The sequence below is a fragment of the Doryrhamphus excisus genome, linkage group LG9 (assembly GCF_037039965.1).
Source record: "Doryrhamphus excisus strain RoL-2023G ecotype Guam linkage group LG9, RoL_Dexc_Guam_v1.1, whole genome shotgun sequence".
In the NCBI taxonomy this organism is placed as follows: domain Eukaryota; kingdom Metazoa; phylum Chordata; class Actinopteri; order Syngnathiformes; family Syngnathidae; genus Doryrhamphus; species Doryrhamphus excisus.
The window spans coordinates 15458002-15480249 of NC_136365.1; the positions used below are offsets into that span (position 1 = coordinate 15458002).

Genomic DNA, 22248 nt, shown 5'->3' on the forward strand with positions numbered 1-22248 from the left:
CATGTGTACGTCTGTGGTTTTTACAGTCTGAGGCTGTCATTGCACAGGAAGTGTTGGCTCCTCCCACACGGGGAAGCTCGTGCCACTGCTGTAAGAACATACCAGCAGACTTGGCAGGGTTGTGTTTCTTTCACTTTACTTGTCACAACAGTGCCTGGGTGCATACTGTTGTACTTCTTTTGGCAACCGCTCCTCAATACAGAGAGGTAAGCCATCATTTCTAGTTGGCAGCCGTTTCTCAAAACTGCATTTCTGCCTGTTCTGCCCTCATAAATCGCTGATGGAGCGCACCTGGAGGGGACAGCTTTGGTCACAGTGTGCAGGGACAATTCAATAATGCTGGGTGTGATTTAATAAGGTGGTGTTTGCTCGGTTTAGTAGCATCTGGTGGTTTATTGTTCAGTAAAACTAAAGTAGACTATTGGTATTACTAAGAATGGTATGAAAGGCACTTCCTCATCAATCCACATCATCCAATCTTCATCTCTCCTTCAGGGTCAGAGGTCAGTCTGAGCCATAGCAACATGTCGGAACACGCCAAGCCCCACCATCCCAACCCGCATGGAAAAGGAGACAAGTCCCATGGCGGAGACTTCAGCTATGTCGGCATCGATGCCATTCTGGAGCAAATGAGAAGAAAGGCCATGAAGCAAGGCTTTGAACTCAACATCATGGTTGTCGGTAAGTCTGGTGCTCTATTCAATGGAAAAGCATGTTGTAATTGTGGTGATAATTTTGTAGAAAACATGTCAGTTATGTTAACTGCTAAGTCCTTTTTTGTCAGCTACAATGTTATTCATAGTCAAAAATGAACATGAATGATAACACTGCTGCATGAGTATACAGCAATCCCTCGGTTATCATGGTTCCAGACTGTGATAAGTGAATTTCTCTAAAGTAGGATTCCTTATATAAAATAAGGAAAAGGAATAAGGAACTTGAATATTTGAGGACTTAAAGCAACATCAAAAAACTGTTTACGACCTTCTAAATACTTTCTAAAACATTATTAGAGCGGGGCGGCACGGTGGTCAAGTGGTTAGCGCGCAGACCTCACAGCTAGGAGACCAGGGTTCTATTCCACCCCCAGCCATCTCTGTGTGGAGTTTGCATGTTCTCCCCATGCATGAGTGGGTTTTCTCCGGGTACTCCGCTTTCAACCCACATTTGGCGACTCCAAATTGTCCATAGGTATGAATGTGAGTGTGAATGGTTGTTTGTCTATATGTGCCCTGTGATTGGCTGGCGACCAGTCCAGGGTGTACCCCGCCTCTCACCCAAAGACAGCTGGGATAGGCTCCAGCACCCCTGCGACCCTCGTGAGGAAAAGCGGTAGAAAATGAATGAATGAATGACCATTATTAGAGCCCTCTAGACATGAAATAACACCCCTACAGTCACCTTTACACTTGTATTACCCATTATAGTAAGACATAGCAAAAGTAAATAAGCCATTTAAGACATAAATAAGACTATTCCAGTGCTAGAGGAGGGACAGACGGGAATTTCAGTTTCAGTTTGGTTTGGTGTTAAGGCTGCTGCAGTAGCCCATGTTTTTTTTATTAGGAATTATTATTCGGGATTAGGGATATATTTTTTATTACAGATTAGTATGCCTGTTGTGAGATAACTCAAACTTGCAATAAGAGGCGGTTGTTCCGGCGATCACGTCTGCGGGGATCAGGTCTGGTGCTTGTGTATCTCACCAACCATTACTGACACCTAGTGACTTGTGTAGAATACTACATATCATCAAGGTTTTTGAATGCCTCTGAATGTGTTAGTTGTATGTTTTTGTTGATGTTATGCTCGGAAATAGGCAAAAATACATAACATTTGTATTTTTAAACTAAGAATAGGCTGTAGTCAACCACAAAACAGCAATGCTTTATTAATATGTTTTGAAAAAACGCAATAGAGTGAAGCTGCAAAATTCGAAGTGTGAAGTGGTGAGGGACGACTGTATAGCGCAAAACATTACAAGCCTGTGCAATAATAAAAATACACACATTACACCAGCTAAATGCTTTTTCACAATAAAATGTTGTATTATTTGTTCACTTGAACTGATTGATTGTAAATATTGAAAGAAAATATTGTTTACAATTCATGATCCTGTCAGTGAAGGCTACTGTACTAACTATATTTATGCTCAATAACGGAATAGTGCGAAAGATCCATATTTAGATCATTTTGGTGGCTGATAACTAACTCATGCTAAACCAGCGAGTTTATTTTTACTTTTCACCTGCAACTTAATGGTTCCCTTTACTTTCATCTTCCCTGTATTTGCATGAATTCCTTTTAGTGCCAAATCAGGAAGGTTGTGGTTGTAGTTCAGTAAGACATTTGGGTGATTCATTCACTGGACCAATTGCCCGGGTGAACATTTTATGCCCTAGCAATTGTTGACTGTCATTCAAGGAGTGCACTTGCTCGTTCTTCAGTCACGCTTTTGTCTCCATATTTACAGTGAAACTCATTCAATACGACTTTAAAAGCCCCCCAGACTCCAAAAGGATATATGACCAACTCAACATTTGAAATAATTCTTTCAAACTGTCCTTTCCTGCAGCTCCATGTTGGTTGGTTCATTTTTGTTCTCTTCAGAACGGCCACAGATGTTTCCAATAAAAGCCAAAGCAGTAATTTTTTCATATGTGTTTACAACAGTTATTGAGTCAGCACTCGATTCAATAAAAACAATCAGATGGGATCCATTAGGAATATTTTTGTGTGTTTGGCTGCAACATTGCAAAATGTGGAACAAAGCATTTCTTTTTAAGGATGAGCTTCAGGGAAAAGTAAGTTTCATGCATGTTAGTACACCTACAGTGGAACACCATGCATAGATAAGATCTGCATTAAAAAGTGTATGCCTGCTTATTATACAATCAGACCCCGCTTTCATACCCTGCAGGGTGCTTACATGTACAAAACTGCAAGTTACCACACTGGCATTCCTACTACATGATAACTGCATATAGAAATACAGTGAAAGTTTCAGTACTGACAGCATTATGTCATGAATATTGTGCCATCTATTATTATGAGGCTTAAATACATGTTAAGAAGTAAGCTTTGTGTGCCTCTGTCATTTGCTTACAAGCTGAGGTTACGGCTGACGTGTATCAACATGCTTTAAATGAGATGATAAATCACCATGTTGTTAAATCACACTCTTACCGTCCACGGTACTACCACACAATAGAAGAATGTCCGCTACAGTGGGGTTGGTTACGACGCAACACAGAGAGCTTGGATAATATCCACATTAACATGCATCCACACAGACAGCTGACTGTGTGTGTGTGTGTGTATGTGTGTGTGTGTGGTGGGTGGGTGGGCAGGGGGGTCCACAGTGTAGAAAACAGACAACAAGTAACATGAATGATTGGAAAAAAAATGTGTGTGGTCCATCCAATACATCTGACCTTCTGACCTTTCACGGATTCCTTATGTGCCCCTGCAGCTGTCTTACTAATCTCATGGTCCATTAAGATACACACACACTAATGCCCCGGGCTGGCAACCAGTCCAGGGTGTACCCCACCCCTTGCCCAAAGTCAGCTGTGATAGGCTCCAGCATACCCCTGCGACCCTAATGAGAATAAGCGGTATAGAAAATGGATAGATAATGTTGTACTTATGTCAGAAACAATTATATAATTGATGTTTTTGTTATTTTTCTTGTGTATTTTGTTTCTATTACTCATGTGTGTGGTTATCCTGGACAGGTCAAAGTGGCTTGGGTAAGTCCACTCTTATGAACACACTGTTCAAGTCCAAAGTGAGCCGCAAGTCAGTTCAGCCTTGCGCTGAGGACAGGATCCCGAAGACGGTGGAGATCAAGTCCATCAGTCACGGTGGGTCACCACATTTCGTTGTTGTTCTTATTGTTTAGCAGCAAATACGTGTAATACTCCACATTCACTGATCATAAACAGGAAGTGAAGGATGTTTTTATCTATGCAGATATTGAGGAGAAAGGTGTGAGGATGAAACTGACCGTTATCGACACTCCAGGCTTTGGGGATCAGATCAACAATGAAAACTGGTGAGTGGGGGAATCTAGTGGGGAAATCCACAGTTCAAATTTATAATGCAAAATACTTAACAATGCAGAATACCAGGTAGATGATGGCATTTTACTAAAATACTGTATGCACTATAGATATATCATTACTAGATGGCTTTTTTAAAGCATTTACCTCAACCTTTTTACTAAATTAACACCAAATGTTTCATGTTGATTTTGTGTTTATGTGTTTTTGGCTCCCAAAGCAGAGAATGACACGTAAGACTGAAAATAAGATATTTAGTACAAAAAGAGTCCCACTCAGGAGTCAAAATACAAATACAAAAATAGGATGCAAAAGCAGAGTCCAAACATAAACACTGAGCTAAGCCACAAAAAGGAAAACCAAAAACACTGCTGGAAAAAAAAAGACCAGCAGGGGAAAAAAATACAAAGTAGCATAACGAAACGCGCTGCTGGAAAAAGCCACGCAGGGAACTACTCTACCACCAAGTAACCAATCAAGGTGTTTCTAGAACTGCCAAGCAGGGCAAATGTACTTAGAACAAAGATGCGAAAAAGGACCAGAAGGCATACGTGGAAACACCAGTTAGCACAAGGGGATAATCTGGCACCAAATGAGTCCAAGTGCAACAGGTGATGAGACTGCTTGCAGGCATGGCAGTGTACTGCAACACTTGGCAGAAAGGCGGAAACAGAGGGACAAACAGATCCTGACACGTTAACCCTGAATAGCAATTAGTAAGGAAAAAGCCGAAAGAAAGAAACTAAGTTCTGTCACATTTCACACATTTTTTTCTGTGGTTTCCTCAGCTGGCAGCCCATCATGAAATTCATCAACGCCCAGTATGAAACCTATCTACAGGAAGAGATCAACATTGACAGAAAGAAGAGGATCCCAGACTCCAGGGTGCATTGCTGCATATATTTCATCCCTCCCACTGGCCACTGGTGAGCATGCATGTCCAGCTGATGTGGCTAACTACACACTAGTGTCTCCCGCTACGCATAAGATGAATCAGGCCTACTGGGGATTTTCCCAAATCCATCAGTTGGACCGCAGCTCCTTCTCTTGTGACCACATGTGGAAGCTATTACCTCCTCTGAGACACTGAAGTATGACTTGGAGAATCACATTTCATAAAGCAGCGGCACTCTATTGTCCTTGCTGTTTAGAGTTTCTAAGGAAGACAGCAAATGGAAGTATAGTGTAAAGTCATTTTGAACATCTAAATGCAGTACTACAGTGAAATTTCACTACTAAAAGGAAAATTGCATCCCTTTCATGCATGCCCTTGCACTGCTTTTTCAATTGGACCCATTTATAAATATGATATGCAACACACAAACCATCCAATGTACAAACTGTGAACGCTGTCACCTTGTGACCTTTCAGTGCTGGTTCATATTTCCATCCAGCTTTATCCACTTAAACCTCCCTGAGAGGAGCGACTGTGAGGGCATTTGTGTGTTTGACATACTCCCTCACCGTGTCTTCATGTCGCCACAGCTGTTGCTTCTGCAGTGTGTGTGTGTTTGTATGCCAAGTAACACATAACACAGTACCACATAATTCAATTTCAGTAACACTGCATAAAATGTAGGGCATCACTGATAACATTTAGGTATTATTGTCTCAGTTGTTATGTATCCGAATGTTGTGGTGACCAGATGTTGTCTTATCTATGCACAACCTGCTGTTGTGTTTCTAAAGTTCATTAACTCGGTCAGCATGCATTGCGCCTATCACCGTAACCTGGATTTCTTGTTTAAGGTGCACCTTCCTCTGCTGTCATTGACTGGCTTATTGGTGACTTTTTCATTGAGAAAATTGCTATTATCTTGTGTAGTGTTACCTCAGGGTTCAAGGACATGGAGTCTGGTAATGAAAATAATGAAGAAAAGCTCCAAGGCACGGCTTGGTGTTTGCAGTGTTACAGACGGTTAGAGTTGCTATAAGTATAGGTTGCATTTTTGTGAGCATTAAGCTGTTTTGGATGTATTGTGCGTTTGTATGTGTATAGCCCAGTTTATAACACAAGATATATATAATATACTATTCATTCATTCCTTTTCTACTGCTTATCCTCACGAGGGTTGCGGGGGTGCTGGAGCCTATCTTAGCTGTCTTCGGGCGAGAGGCGGGGTACACCCTGGACTGGTCGCCAGCCAATCACAGGGCACATATAGACAAACAACCATTCACACTCACATTCATACCTATGGATAATTTGGAGTCGCCAATTAACCTAGCATGTTTTTGGAATGAAGGAGGAAACCGGAGTACCCGGAGAAAACCCACGCATGCACGGGGAGAACATGCAAACTCCACACAGAGATGGCCGAGGGTGGAATTGAACTCAGGTCTCCTAGCTGTGAGGTTAACCACTCGACTCAACACTATACGGCCATGATTAGTAGAATTTCTTGATTGAATATGTTTGTAGTAGAAATAGAACTCATGTTCACAACCTTCTCTATATGGTTTTTACATTATTAGAGCCCTCTAGACAAAAAATAACAACCCTATGGTCACCTTTACATTTGTACTACCCAATGTAGTAGACATAATTACATAAAATAATACACATAAGACACACATACATGCCAGCGTTGTCAGGTCATGTTATTATAAGTGGCTTTGGTCAAATTGCCAAGTTCCCTCTTGTTTTCAGACAACTGGTCACTTGTTTTTCTCACGAGAAACTTCACGCACATACCACTAGCCTATGGTTTGGATACGCTTCCTGCAGGGGGTGTCACAAGACACTCGGTTCATGGGGCGAGACGATACATGAGATTAGGTCTATGAAAAGATTTTTATTACTTTGAAGAAAATCACAGGAAAAAACCTAAAAAGATATGACATGCGTGACTGTCAACAGTTTTATATATATATATATGAATATATATATATATGTATTATATAATATATAAATGTTATATTTATATAATATATATATATATATATATATATATATATATACAGTGCATCCGGAAAGTATTCACAGCGCTTCACTTTTTCTACATTTTGTCATGTTACAGCCTCATTCCAAACTGAATTATATTAATCTCTTACCTCAAAATTCTACACAAAATACTCCATTATGACAATGTGAAAAAAGGATTTTTGACATGTATTGAATTTATTAAAAATAGAAAACTCCAATTGGACTCCAATTAAGCTGTAGAAAGATCTCAAGGATGATCAGTGGAAAAAAGATGCACCTGAGCTCAATTTTGAGCTTCATGGCAAAGGCTGTGAATACTTATGTAAATGTGATTTTTTTGTTTTCTATTTTTTATAAATTCAAAACATGTCAAAAAAAACTTTTTTCACATTGTCATAATGGAGTATTTTGTGTAGAATTTTGAGGTAAGAGATTCATTTAATTCAGTTTGGAATGAGGCTGTAACATGACAAAATGTAGAAAAAGTGAAGCGCTGTGAATACTTTCCGGATGCACTGTATAGTTAGAACTACAATACAAGTTGTACAAGTTGCATTATTCTTAAAATAATTTAACATGATTTCACACAAAATAAAGAGCTTTTATGCATGATACAGTAAATCTTTCATTTGTCATTAGCGGGCGTCACAGAACAACAGCCAAGACAGCCATGCTGTTTTTCCTTTAGTGGTTCTGGTTATTACCTCATCATGCAAGCCTTCTTCATCTCATGTTATTTAGAGGCTATAGTTACTTGCATTGTGGCTTGTCACTTCCAATGTTCCTTTCACCTCTGTTATATTTTGATAGCGAGGCATTGGTTTCTTCTATAGCCACATAGATACAGGTATAAGAGATGGAATACTTGTACATGTACTAATGCAAATGTATTATCTTTATAATGTGTTCATAATGTGCAAGTACACATGAAATATACATGTATACATACATATCTCACATGGCATCTGTTTGAACGCACCACTTCCTGTTGAAGGCGGTGCAAGTCCTGGGCCTTCAGTGGGGACTTTGCTGGCCAAATGTTAAAAAAAAAAAAGGAAAAGATAATATACGGGTACATTGCTGTTGTATTACCATTCACAGTCACTTGAAGTACTACAGAAACCCACTTGACCCTACCTTCAAGTTCATTATTGCGGATACGCCTGACTTTCATTTCTGCCATTAACTTCAAGCATTAGTTACTTCCGGCAGCGATCTGGCACTCAGTGATAGGGCTCCTATGTACTGTAGCTATACCACAACATCATCTGGAGCAGCTCATGTCGAACACATAAAACTTAGAAAATAAACACATCTACTCAACAGAGATGTCAATTTCTCCTCCTCAGCTAGACATTGTGGCTGTAACTTGGCTTGTCAAATCAGAGGAGGTGCTTTTGCATACCTCATTTTTTTTCCGTTTGCAGGTCTCAGTAGAAAAAGTTTGGACACCCTTGCTATACAATCTTCTAGGCTTGTGTTTTTAGCAGAAAAAAACATTGGTTAAAAAAGAAGAAAGCAACTTTGCAGAAGGGTGAATTAAATTGAATAGAACTCGACTACCATCTAGTGGTTGATTCAAGTCACTGCAGTCATTTTTTTGCTTTCATTGGAGCTATTTTGAAATTTGGTGTTTGATATACTGTATCATTTATATGAAGTTATTTTATCCCCTTGCAGTCTGAGGCCCCTGGATGTGGAGTTCATGAAGCGTCTCAGTAAGGTGGTGAACATCGTGCCCGTCATCGCCAAGGCTGACACACTCACCCTGGAGGAGAGGGACTTCTTCAAGCAGACAGTGAGTAGCGTATCTAGAAAGCATCTCAAAGTATTTGTGAACCACTTCTTCCTCTTATGTTCCTGTGATTGTTTGTTATATGCAGATTAGGGAAGAGCTGCGGGCCAATGACATTGATGTCTATCCTCAGAAAGAGTTTGATGAGGACACAGAGGACAGAATGATTAATGATAAAATCAGGGTAAGCTTTAATCTTGAAATTTATGTAACCAAAATGTCAGAATGATGTTGAAGTGTAACATGTGTGTGCTTGTGTGTGACAGGAGATGATCCCTTTTGCTGTGGTGGGTAGCGATCAAGAGTACCAAGAGAACGGAAAGAGGATTCTGGGCAGGAGAACAAAATGGGGCACCATAGAGGGTACTACACATGACGCATACAAGACAACCAATGTACAATAACAAGAATATACTTTAGTAAAGTACACATGGGACATGCACATGTACATTATTCATAGTAAGCATGGACACACAAATGAAAACTATTAAAACCACCGTGGGGCTGCACGGGGATGCACGCAGGCCTCACAGCTAGGAGACCCGAGTTCAAGTCCACCCTCGGCCATCTCTGTGTGGAGTTTGCATGTTCTCCCCGTGCATGCGTGGGTTTTCTCCAGGTACTCCGGTTTCCTCCCACATTCCAAAAACATGCTAGGTTAATTGGCGACTCCAAATTGTCCATAGGTATGAATGTGAGTGTGAATGGTTGTTTGTCTATATGTGCCCTGTGAGTCCAGGGTGTACCCCGCCTCTTGCCCAAAGACAGCTGGGATAGGCTCCAGCACCTCCGTGACCCTCGTGAGAATAAGCGGTAGAAAATTAATGAATGAATTAATTATGGACTGGCTCAGTAGCCAGCCCATAGTCTGCTACAGTCTATGGGCTGGCTACTGACTTTCTAAACTTGGGACTCTCTTGCTAGGTGCTAGCATGGTACCCGTTAGCATGTTAGCATTTAAGCTAATTTACTCATGTCTAAAGGCAAATACACACATGGCATGATGCAGGGAGGTTATAGGACAACCGTGGCACTTTCTAAAGTTGAGGCTCTCTTGCTAGGTGCTAGCATGACGACTGTTACCATGTTAGCATTTAAGCTAATTTGCGCACGTTTAAAGGCAAATACACACATGGCATGATGTAGGGAGGTTATAGGACAACCGTGGCATTTTCTAAAGTTGAGGCTCTCTTGCTAGGTGCTAGCATGACGACTGTTACCATGTTAGCATTTAAGCTAATTTGCGCACGTTTAAAGGCAAATACACACATGGCATGATGTAGGGAGGTTATAGGACAACCTTGGCACTTTCTAAACTTGAGGCTCTCTTGCTAGGTGCTAGCATGGTAGCCGTTTGCATGTTAGCATTTAAACTAATTTACTCATGTCTGAAGGCAAATACACACATGGCATGATGTCGGGAGGTTATAGGACAACCTTGGCACTTTCTAAACTTGGGGCTCTCTTGCTAGGTGCTAGCATGATAACTGTTAGCATGTTAGCATTTAAGCTAATTTACTCACGTTTAAAGGCAAATACACACATGGCATGATTTAGGGAGGTTATAGGACAACCTTTGTAGTTTCTAAACTTGAGGCCATCTTGCTAGGTGCTAGCAGGGTAGCCGTTAGCATGTTAGCATTTAAGCTAATTTACTCATGTCTAAAGGATAATACACACATGGCATGATTTAGGGAGGTTACAGGACAACCCAGGCACTTTTTTAACATAAGGCTCTCTTGCTAAGTGCTAGCATGATGACTGTTAGCATGTTAGCATTTAAGCTAATTTACTCATGCCTAAAGGCTACTAAGCACATGTCGTGATGTGGGGAGGTTATAGGACAACCTTGGTACTTTCTAAACTTGAGGCCCTCTTGCTAGGTGCTAGCATGATGACTGTTAGCATGTTAGCATTTTACCTAATTTACTCATGTCTAAAGGAAAATACACACATGGCATGATGTGGGGACACTGTAGGACTGCCCCAAACTTTTCAGGACCTGAGGCTGTTTTGGTACGTGTTAGCACGGTAGCCGTTATCATGTTAGCATTTTAGCTAATTTACTCAAGTTTAAAGGCAAATACACACTTGGCATGATGTGGGGACACTATGGGACTGCATCAACCTTTTCCGTACTTGAGGCTTTCTTGCTGGGTGCTACCGTGGTAGCCGTTGGAACACCGGGCCCGAGGTTCACAGCACAGGTGGCCAGTCCATCAAAATTTCCGCGGGAATTTTCTAGTTAATTAATTGTTCTCTTGCAGTCATCACCTCTGCAAGTACCACCTCTGTACCACTAGATAGAGCCTGTGTACCACCTGCGGTACTTCATCACATAAAAGGGGTTCTCAAATGGCCGCAACCACATTTTTTTTAAAGCCACACCAAGCAAATGTGCTTTTTAAACGTGAATACACATAATTATATGGCCAAAGTACATTTTAGATACATTTACTAAGGCAATTTTATTAACAAAATGAGGAGGAACATAACTACATGCACACAAATACTTCATAAATTCAAACTGAATACCAAAATTGCACCAAATAAGACCACAAAATCTGATATTTCACTCATCACGGTGCAATGAGTATATACTAAAGTAATAAAAAAAAATTGAGGCATCGGATGTGTATTATACATTTACATTTTTGACAGAATGAAACCTTGACCCACTTTCTGGTCCGCACTGACCAGTTGAGAATCACTGCTCTCTTATTTGTAACATTATGTCAAGTGTCTCGCTCAGCAAGACACATGTTGTTTCAAGATACCAGCGTTTGTGTACGTAAATCTCATTGAGGCTTTGAGGGACTTGACAGACAGGAGGAAGATATTTACTTACGCTCTACTGGGATCATACACGCACATACAATATGCAATACAACATACAATGTACAATATAACATGCTATGCTGTAGGGTTGCACCATTCTGCAAAAAAAATGTGAATTAAGATTAGAATTTAAATTATATGGGGCAAGATTCTATGTTCTACTGTGGATTACTAAAGAGTAGAAAAGGGTAGAAAATGAGAAATGAGGAAAAAAAAGGAGGATGCATCATTAAGACAGTTATTTTACAAGCACAGAGCACAATTAGCAGGAAAAACATGTAAGCATGGCTTTGGATATATGACTGGAGACCCCCCCATCAGGGACAGTGTGTTCTCTCATGAGCAGTTCCACCCCCCATTACCAGATGTTCTCCTGCTCTCAAAAGGAATTTAATTTACTGCCTCTGGATTTCAAAGCTTTACATAAATAGCACCCTCCTTTTTTTGTCATTTGCACTCTTGACATAATCTGTAATTCAAACACGTGTTTGCCCCACTGGAGGCACCAGCCGCTTGTCACGTCCGCTTTGTGAGAGCAAAAATCCTGCAGTCAAAGTCAAAGCTGAGATGTATTCAAATCACTACAAAGCGGGATGGCTTGTCTTATCAGCCTTTAGGAAAATGACTGTTGCAGTCACGTGAGAGGATGTCCTTCAATGGATGGTGAGAAATACTGACACCCTGTGGCGGAACGGTTATTAGCAGCTATCATGGATTTATGAGCTCATACACCCGGGGTCTCAAACTCAATTTACTTAGGGGCCACTGGAGCTCGGGTCTGGGTGAGACTGGGTCGCATCAGGTTTTCCTAAAAAAAAAAACCGCATTTATTAAAAACAAAAAAATTTAAAAAACTTTGCTTTGGTTCCAGTTTTCTACAAGAAAAGCTGTGATAAAACATTCCACTGTTCTCAAATATCTTACTTTTTATTTTTCTACACAAAATAAGATGAAAAATAAATAATCAAATCAAGAATAAAGAAAATCAATCAATCGGTAATAAATAAATAAATATAATAATAATAATAAAACGGCAAATCATAAAAACTTAAGAAACCACATATAGTTGGTGGGTAGACAAATTATTTTTTTCATATTAAAATTAACAAAGCATTATTAGAGCCCTGTAGACATGACAAAACACGACTATAGTCACATTTATACTTTTTTTATTTACAACATATTGCACAACTGCAGGGTCTTGAGACACATGCTAACTCGCAAACTAGAGAGCTAGCGACCTAAACGGTAGCCTTCAAGTTATTTCCTTTAAACTTAAATAGCCAAAAACCTACCACTTCCACACGGACAGGGAGGATAACTATTAACAGTTATTTAACCTTTAACATGAATATTAATCAAACGTAATAATTTTTTCTGGGTACATGATACCATACAGCATCCATATCAAACTTGCGCGGGCCGCACTAACATTAAACTTTCATATCAAGACGGGGGCCTCAAACTAGTGTCCTGCGGACCACATTTGGTCCGCGGGCCGCGTGTTTGAGATCCCTGTCATACACCGTAGTGGTAGCTTAATGGTTTGCTTTATTTGCCTGTGCATGTCGAGTTCCATTTGAATGTTTCAGAAAGGTTTTTCTTCTGTGATTTAAATAATCAACATGTCTCTCCTTTCTTTGGCAGTGGAAAATATTGCACACTGCGAGTTTGCTTACCTCAGAGACCTCCTCATCAGGTTAGATACACTGTTATATTAACAGTTGTTAATATTACAACTTTTTTTCCTCCCATATACTTAATAATAGTGAATTGGCATAATAGTGAAATTCATGATTAGAATGATATTATTGATTGATGTTTTAGTTCTGTTTTTAGTGTGATTGTACATGCCTCCTATCTTTCAGGACACACATGCAGAACATCAAGGATATAACAGGCAACATCCACTACGAGACGTACCGTGTGCGCCGCCTCAATGAGTCCAATATTCATTTCACCTCCCACCCGCCCGAGCGTCCTGCTGCTCAGCCAAAGGCCAACGGTCAGCCCGAACAGGCGGCTGTCCCCGTGCACGCCAATGGCGTGGCCATCCAGCATGAAGTTCTCACCCATGAGATGTAGAGAGTCCAGCTGCACGACACAATACACACACACACACACACATGAATTTTGTTTACATGATCAGCTCCAGTTAGCAACACACCACTTTTTTACGTCCACAATTCTGATTCAAATCCTTGATAATGTCCATACAGGATAGTGTTAAGAAGCATACACGGCATTTAATCATCATTATGGCAGCATTTTTTTTACAATAGATTAGCTCTGGTTATTGCCACTGGCCTGGTTTGTGTTGTTGCATATTTCTGTTTTGGATATTTAGATTAGCAACCTTTTAAGGAGGAAGAGTGTGGAGCAGGAATGGTATTGGAAACATTTTGTCACCCCCCACCCAACCCACTGTGAGGCTTTTAAAATCCCTTTGAGTCTCTTACTATATAACACCTTACACCAGTCACCTTGTGTTTTATACAGTGCTCATTTACCTGTGTATTTTTATTCATATTGTGAAGAAATCTGTGGCCCCTGTATCCATTTCTTTTGCCTGCAAGTGTTTTTTTTTTGTATTATAAAGAATATTTGTGTGTTTAGTTACGTTATTCTTTCAGTAACTGTTGAATTCAAGAGATTTGTGGCCGGAAAAATAGCGCCCTGTTTGGAAAAAGCTGCACTTTAGGACATTCCTGTCAACACTGCCATGTTGTTGCCGTCGCTCTCCAGTTGAAATACTGTAGTTTTCCCTTATTTTCTGAAAAATGTCCCTAATTTTTAAATGCAGATGTTAACCGGTATGCTTTTAGGACCTGGTATAGTGAAGCGCACGTTTATGTTTGTCCCGAATCCCATCTAATAGCGACATTAGAAGTGAGATGTTGACGTTGCAAACTAGTTTCAGTTGCATGATTTTTGCTGTCACTTAGAAATGTGTGCAAAGAAACTTCTTCAACATCCCTTTAATAACCCCACGTTTTTGTATAAAACAGCCTCAAGGGACTTCTTTTGCAACATTTCCATAATCCCCCTGCATACAGAGTATCACATCACCACAAAAGTTTAGTTCATTCCCATCCAGAGGAAGTTAACTTTGTTTATTGTTGTATAGTTCATTGTCATTTGTGACCGTATCATAGATTAAGGTTTTATCTTCCATATGCTATATCTAAGAATAAAGATGGATATTTTTATTGTTTAAATGTGCTTGTTTCTATTGTTTTTTTCTATATTTCAGGTACATTTTGAAATGTTTTCTATCCTTTATAGCATGATGCTTTTGCCTGTTGCATTTTTCCTAATTTTTTTTAACTGAAACTAAATAGTTAAAATAAGGATCAAGGTTGCAGCTACTACTAGAAATTATGTGTAATTACGTAAAAACACTTGCAAAATAGACTTCATATTTCGGTACAGTACAGACGATTATGTTCACGCTGAAAGAACTACAATTCCAATGATGCTTAGAGCGCCAAACCAGGAAGTAGTGAATAAGCCGGAAATAGACCATCGCTCTATGGACGCTAGTATGACAGTTTTGATAAAAGTCATACAGCGGTGGTGTTTTGAGCTAAAAAATGACGTAACGTTTGGATTTATGTAAGTTTGATCAAACTTAGAATAGTTGCAGCTTCTGCTTGGACATTAAACTGCCAACAGGTAGGTTGGACTGCAAGGTGTGTAGTATGCTAGAGCGCTTATGTGCGTCTGGATCCACACATTTTTTAAAGGATTCTTTGTGAGATAGGACAATTTTTGGCATTTCTGTATATAACTTGACAAAAGATTGGTCAAATCTCTTGTTAGGGACATTTAGTGGTCAAATCTCTTGTTAGGGACATTTAGCCTTCCCAGTATATTGTATCATGCTAGGTGTTAGTATGCTAGCAATGCTAACATGCTAATATTAGAGTAGCATTTTAACCCTTTTTTGTGGGTTGACACTTACTGTATATAAACATTTGGCACTAGTATGTGACTTGTTAGCATGCTTGATAACATTAGCATAGTAGGATTTTTAGCCATTTTCGTAGACACTATTATGCCAGATTTTGGCATGCTAACAATAGCATACTAGCATTTTTTAAAATATGATGCTGGGATAGGCTCAAGCACGCCTGTGACCCTCGTGAGGATAAGCGATAGAAAATGAATGAATATGAACTTAAGTTGGCATTTAGCGCTATCATGCTAGGTGTTAGCACATTTTTAGCATTTTCAATTCATGCTCAGTAAGACATTTCACCATTCATGGATGATGCTCGCTTTAAAAGGCCTGCATATTCTTCAGCATCGCGTTTGATATCCATTTTGACATCCAAGGTGGTTTAAAGGTTACAGGAAGTTATCTCTTGTTGAGTAGCTTGAAAAATAGTTTGTGACTTTTAGATGGCGTACATCCACAACATGTGCTGGCGTGCTGCGAGCCACTGGGAGGTCTGCATTCATTAGCCGTGAATACTTCTAAGTCAGATAAAAGTGACAGGCTTTTAAATTTGTCAGCATGTGGAAATGTGTTTATCGCTCTCAGACGACGTGTGCGCCGTGTCACTGCGGGAGTCTTGTTTGTCTCCAAGGAAGGTGATGACGTGTCGACTGGATATACTGCGTCACTGCTGATTGGTTATTTTTCTCTTTTGAGCAGAGATGCTAGTGCTGCAAATAGGTAAGTTGTCTGATGAATGCTAAATGGAAAAGGGTGGCTCACCTCCTTTTTCTACCGCTTTTGAAAAACGCCTCCGTGTACCTTTACCGGTGCAGTCATTACCGGGCAGATTTTGCCTGATCAGACAGCCAATGAACTGCCAGACCGGCCCACCAACCAAATGACCTGGTAGATATACAGCACACTCATCCAGATCACCATCTGGATAGGGGGGCTGTCTGCACCAACACTCGTCTTTATAAACACAACCAGAAGGGGGGCACATGATCAGAAAGTCAATTTAGATGCATGCTATGTATATTTTCAATAACTTGTGGCATAAGAAGACGGATGGATGGATGGTGACATTTGAGGGGGTTCTGTTTGATACTTTACAATGAAATCCTAGTAATAGTAAATGGATGGGGCGTATAGGATTAAATAAGCTTTTGAATTAACGTATAGGTATTGCAATGTGAAATCAATTTAACTGTAAATAAATTAAACCAGGGCTACATGGCGGTCGAGTGGTTAGCGCGCAGACCTCACAGCTAGGAGACCTGAGTTCAATCCTATTCTCAGCCATCTCTGTGTGGAGTTATATATCTATGTATATATATACATATATGTATATATATATATGTATATTTATACATACATAGTATATGTAAATATATATATGTACATATATATACAGTAAAGTCTCGTTATATCGATATCGGTTATAACAAATTACTGCTTATTACGATACTATTTTCATTTCCCGGCAAATTTCTAGTCTTTTATGATATAATTAGTTCCGTTAGTACGATACCCGGTTATGATGATAATCTGGTTACTACGATGCCCTTTTCATCTCCCGCCAGCCAATTTGGTCTGCTTATATCGATACAAAAGCAGCTTAAATCAATCTTTGCTTAAGGATTTCAATACCAAAAAAGAACACGGCGAACGGCTGCTTCCAGTCAACTTTATTTTTCACACTTCCACCACCATAGCGCAGCACACACACCGATTCCCGCACTTCCTGGTTCACAGGTCATGCTCAACCCGCCCCACATAGCTGGCCAAACACATGCCTGCAACAGAAGAACCAACTGACATAGCATACACACCTATTCCAACGAAGACACAAGCGTACAAATACATGTATTTAATTGTGTTGTATTCAGATATCTTTTTATCGCTTGCAATAATCACTGTTTTTCATATGTACATGCTGGCGTTCGTTGGTTCTTCTGTTGCAGGCATGTGTTTGGCCAGCTATGTGGGGCGGGTTGAGCATGACCTGTGAACCAGGAAGTGCGGGAATCGGTGTGTGTGCTGTGCTCTGGTGGTGGAAGTGTGAAAAATAAAGTTGACTGGAAGCAGCCGTTTGCCGTGTTCTTTTTTGGTATTGAAATCCTTAAGCAAAGATTGATTTAAGCTGCTCGACATTGTTCTGTACTATAGAACAATGTCGAGTGCATTATTGCCCACTTTTAATGCACTTCGGCGCAGGATCGGATATATCGACAGTCCGGTTATATCGATATTTTTTCCGACTCCCGACAATATCGATATAACGAGACTTTACTGTATATACATATGTACATATCTATACATATATATATTTTAAAGTGTGGGCTGCACGGTGGTCGAGTGGTTAGCGTGCGGACCTCACAGCTAGGAGACCCGAGTTCAATTCCACCCTCGGCCATGCATGTTCTCCTCGTGCATGCGTGGGTTTTCTCCGGGTACTCCGGTTTCCTCCCACATTCCAAAAACATGCTAGGTTAATTGGCCACTCCAAATTGTCCATAGGTATGAATGTGAGTGTGAATGGTTGTTTGTCTATATGTGCCCTGTGATTGGCTGGCCACCAGTCCAGGGTGTACCCCGCATCTGGCCCGAAAACAGCTAGGATAGGCTCCAGCATACCCGCGACCCTGGTGAGGATAAGCAGTAGAAAATGGATGGATGAATGAATGATCGACATACTCAACCGTAATCTTGCTGACTGTATGTATCTGATTTACTGTTTTATTACAGCAAAATGACTGCGGGGGTACACCTACAGCTTCATACACTTGGTGAAGGTATTTATTTTTATTAGAACATCTGACTATTACTATCATGTGAGATGAAAATGGAAGAAAATACGGATTGCATCGTTCTTCAATAAAAGTGACAAGTCCATTTCATTTCGTAAGCTTGATCCCCACAAACACTCCACTGAGCGGCCAGTAAACAGCCTCGCATTTTGAAGCAATAAAATCTAGATGGTAATGGACAGACAATAAGTGAAAATCCCATGTAAGCAAATGGCCTCGCCTCCCATCGTCATTACAGTCGACCTGGCAAACTTCAATCTTCACCCTGGCTGCCCTTTCACAAGCAATAAAACCAAAAGCTTAGATGGTCCTCTCCAATCTCTAGGGTGTACCCCGCCTTTGGCCGAAGACAACTGGGATAGGCTCCAGCATCCCCCGCGACCCTCATGAGGATAAGCGGTAGAAAATGAATGAATAAATAAATTAAACCATTGCCCATACCTACCGTGGTTTGTCGCTTTTCCACTTTCAAATACTGCAAATACAAGATTTGAACACATCTTGCCATGAAGAGAATAGTGTGTAATGTTCACTTCACTCTGGCCGGGACTCACACCTGCGTCCACAAGCAAAATGAACGTTAAGTTGAGCAGTACTTGGCGACAAGGTAAAAACCCAAGCTGCCTCACCATCTGGCATTCATTATATATGCGGTGAGACAAATTTTATTTGAGAGAAGCCTGGGGATGGCAAGAAAACAGCACTGCAGCAAAACTGAGACATTCCATTTTGTTTCTTTCTGCTCGTCCGGGTTGCGTGTTCAGCAGTCTTAGTAGGGAAGTCCATCTCCTCCATTTCCATCAGGAGTACTCCAAGGTGTTCCCAGGCCAGGTTTGAGATATAATGCCTCCAGTGTGGCCGAGGCCTGCATTCCCAGAGCATCTCTCCAGAGAGGCATCTGCCCAAGCCACCCAACTGGCTCCTCTTAATGTGAAGGAGCAGTAGCTCTATTCTCAGCTCTTCCTGTTGACCTCTGAGAGTCATCTCACAGTGAGCCCAGCCACCCTATGGAGGAAACTCATTTGACCAACATGGAAACAGTGCAGTAAAATTCTGCTGCATCAGGGTAAGCTAACATTAACAAGTGTAACAAGTGTGGGTGTTTTGGCCATTTTTAGCTGGATGCATAGAACCCTGACTTGCTTGAACAAGCTGTTATAACTGCAAACTGAGGACAAATTCCATGTTGTCTAATTTTAATTGTATTATTTTTATTAAAGGGATCTATTATGCTCCTTTTTCGGCTCATTGTATTGAGTTGTGGACTCCTAGAGAGCAGCTACTCAGGAACTTCAACCGCTTGTGCCCGACGGTGGCGTCTTTAGGAATTGTAAACAAATGTGGCGGTCGCTTTCGAGGCATTGCTAGCAGGTAAACTGTGGTGCAGTGCTTAGGAAAAGTCTGGGGAAGCAGACCTTGGGGGAGGGCAGAAATTTTATATATATAAGGAAGTCCGCACCTCTGTGACATCACAAAGGAACAGTTTTACCACGCCTTTTCAAACCCGAGCGTTTTGAGCCATCTCAAACGTCTTTCAGGGCTCACATCCAAATGCGCAAACCTCATTATCTGAAACTTTGTTATCGTTTAACACGAGAATACAACATTTAAACTACACTTATAGGTCAGAAAAGTGGAAAAAGCATGATAGGTCCCCTTTAAGTATTAAGTTAGATGTACTGTAATTAATTAAACTGGGATAGGCTCCAACATAACCCTGTGACCCTAGTGAGGACATGTGGAATAGAGAATGTGTTAATGAATATATATATATATATATATATGAATTGATAATAACTGATAATTATTCATTACCAATTGATATCGGTATTGGAGTTTTTCCCCGATCATGAACACATTTTTGTTAAAAACATGTGTTCATATGTGTTCATTCCACCTCATGAGATATGTCATGTTACACATATAGGTATCTGCTAATATTGGTATCCGAAATTGAGAGTTGGAAAATATCGGCATATTGGTTTTTGGCAAAAAAAAGCCAATATCGGACGTCCCTAATTTCTGCACATTATTGTATTATCTCCCTATTAGAAAATGGTGGTATTGAAGCAAACAAACTATTAGTAATTGCTGAGACAGTGGCAAGGTTAAATCAGTTCTGCTTTTTCCTACTCCTTTTTGGACATGTCAAATTGTGCTAATGTAAGAGTGATGTTCTTGAATGTAACTTGTCTGAAACAAATAAAACCATGACCGTGTTTTGACTTCCTGCAGGCATAACGGTGAGGTGTACAGTCCTCGTGTATACACAGTAAATCAGGTTTCTAATCTTCTTGCCCATTTTACCCTTGATCAAACCCGACTGACTCTCCCTATGGCGTCACTCTTTGCTGTTCTCTGTATGCTAATTCTCCATATTCATCTCCTCCTTACCCTAATTTGGACTTTTGTTGTTCCCAGCAACGTTCCCGCCCCTCCAAGTTCATCATCTCCTCCCTGTGCCCCCAATCAAACCTCCCACATCTCCCTTTCCTCCTCCTTCACCTTCTTCCTACCTTCTCGCTGCTCCGAAACAGGGTGCTGCCAGCTCTCAGGGTGTGTGTGTGTGTGACCGACCTGCTGCCTCTCATTTCCATTTGCATGCAAATGCATCTTGATTAAAACAGGGCTGCATATTTCATTGAAGTGACCAGTGGAGGTGGGTAGCACTCCAGGGAGGCGGAGCTTGTTTAGTAGGAGTGAGTGTTGATAGAGCGATGGTTTAGTGTTGCCGAGGGGAGCACAAACAGCACAAACAATAGGGCTATCTAGGGACTGTTTTCAAGTGGTTTAATGGTGCTGAATGACAGGCGCATCACTTAAGCCTCACACTGATGGAGAGCATGAGTGGATGTGGCTTCTCTGCTTGTGTGGAGTTTCCATGTTCTCCCTGTGCATGCATGGGTTTTCTCCGGGTACTCCGGTTTCCTCCCACATTCCCAAAACATGCTAGGTTAATTGGCGACTCCAAATTCTATATGTGCCCTGTGATTGGCTGGCGACCAGTCCAGGGTGTACCCCACCTCTCGCCCGAAGACAGCTGGGATAGGCTTCAGCGACCCTAGTGAGGATAAGGATGGATGTCGGTCAGTGCATCCGATAGTTTTAGGCCCCCAGAAAAAGCTTTGCGGCACCTGGCTTTACAATATCGGCAAATCGGATATCGCTAAGAAAGCCAGTATCGAGCAACTGGAGTTGAGAGAGTAAACAGGATGGGAGAGTTCCACTTTGAAAGCTCCTGCTTTCAAAACGTACATACCTGTATATTTCTTGAATACAGTAATCCCTTGTTTATCACGTTCAATTGGTCCCACACCAGACTGTGCTAAGTGAGTTTTTACCAAACAGGATTCCTTCTTTATAAATGGAATATTTTCATGGTTAAAGCATAGGAAAACCTGTTTCTGACCTTCTCAATATGTTTTTTAATATTATTAGAGTCCGGTAGACATGGAATAACACCCCTATAGTCACCGTTACACAATAATAGTTGCCATAATAAGACAAAATAAGCCATTAAAGACATAAATAAAACTCATGCTTGTGTGTGTTGCTGCAAATGAGTTCTCGAGGGGAGCTGAGCAGAGGGCGGACAGGAAGTAATGACAAGGGTTCAGAGTTGTTCTGGCGGTCAAGTCTGGTGTGTCTCAGCGAACATTAGAGTAATATTATTGACACCTAGCGACCAGGTAGAATGCTACATATCATCACAAAGTCTTTGAATGTGTCTTCTGAATGCCTTATTTTAATTTTTTTACCTTATTTTGCCTTATTTTATTTCATGTTGCCACTTTTGTGCTTGAAAATACTTCATTCATTCATTCATTTTCTACCGCTTATCCTCACAAGGGTTGCGGGGGTGCTGGAGCCTA

General features: G+C 40.7%; 1 protein-coding gene across 5 annotated transcripts in view; it reads left to right on the forward strand.

Moving 5' to 3' along the window:
- Window positions 1-14841, forward strand: part of septin9b (septin 9b) — a 70725-nt gene extending 55884 nt beyond the window's left edge. For 4 of the 5 annotated variants that reach the window (XM_058091574.2, XM_058091572.2, XM_058091573.2 and 1 more), the window contains 9 exons: window positions 496-681; window positions 3738-3866; window positions 3976-4057; window positions 4853-4990; window positions 8671-8788; window positions 8874-8969; window positions 9052-9148; window positions 13271-13322; window positions 13492-14841. In XM_058091574.2, coding sequence (XP_057947557.2) covers window positions 496-681; window positions 3738-3866; window positions 3976-4057; window positions 4853-4990; window positions 8671-8788; window positions 8874-8969; window positions 9052-9148; window positions 13271-13322; window positions 13492-13708 — 1115 coding nt within the window. In that variant the 3' untranslated portion in view covers window positions 13709-14841. Of the gene's footprint in view, window positions 1-56; window positions 207-495; window positions 682-3737; window positions 3867-3975; window positions 4058-4852; window positions 4991-8670; window positions 8789-8873; window positions 8970-9051; window positions 9149-13270; window positions 13323-13491 lie in introns of those variants that run through there. The other variant, XM_058091577.2, reaches the window with a different exon arrangement.
- Window positions 14842-22248: the final 7407 nt, after the last annotated feature.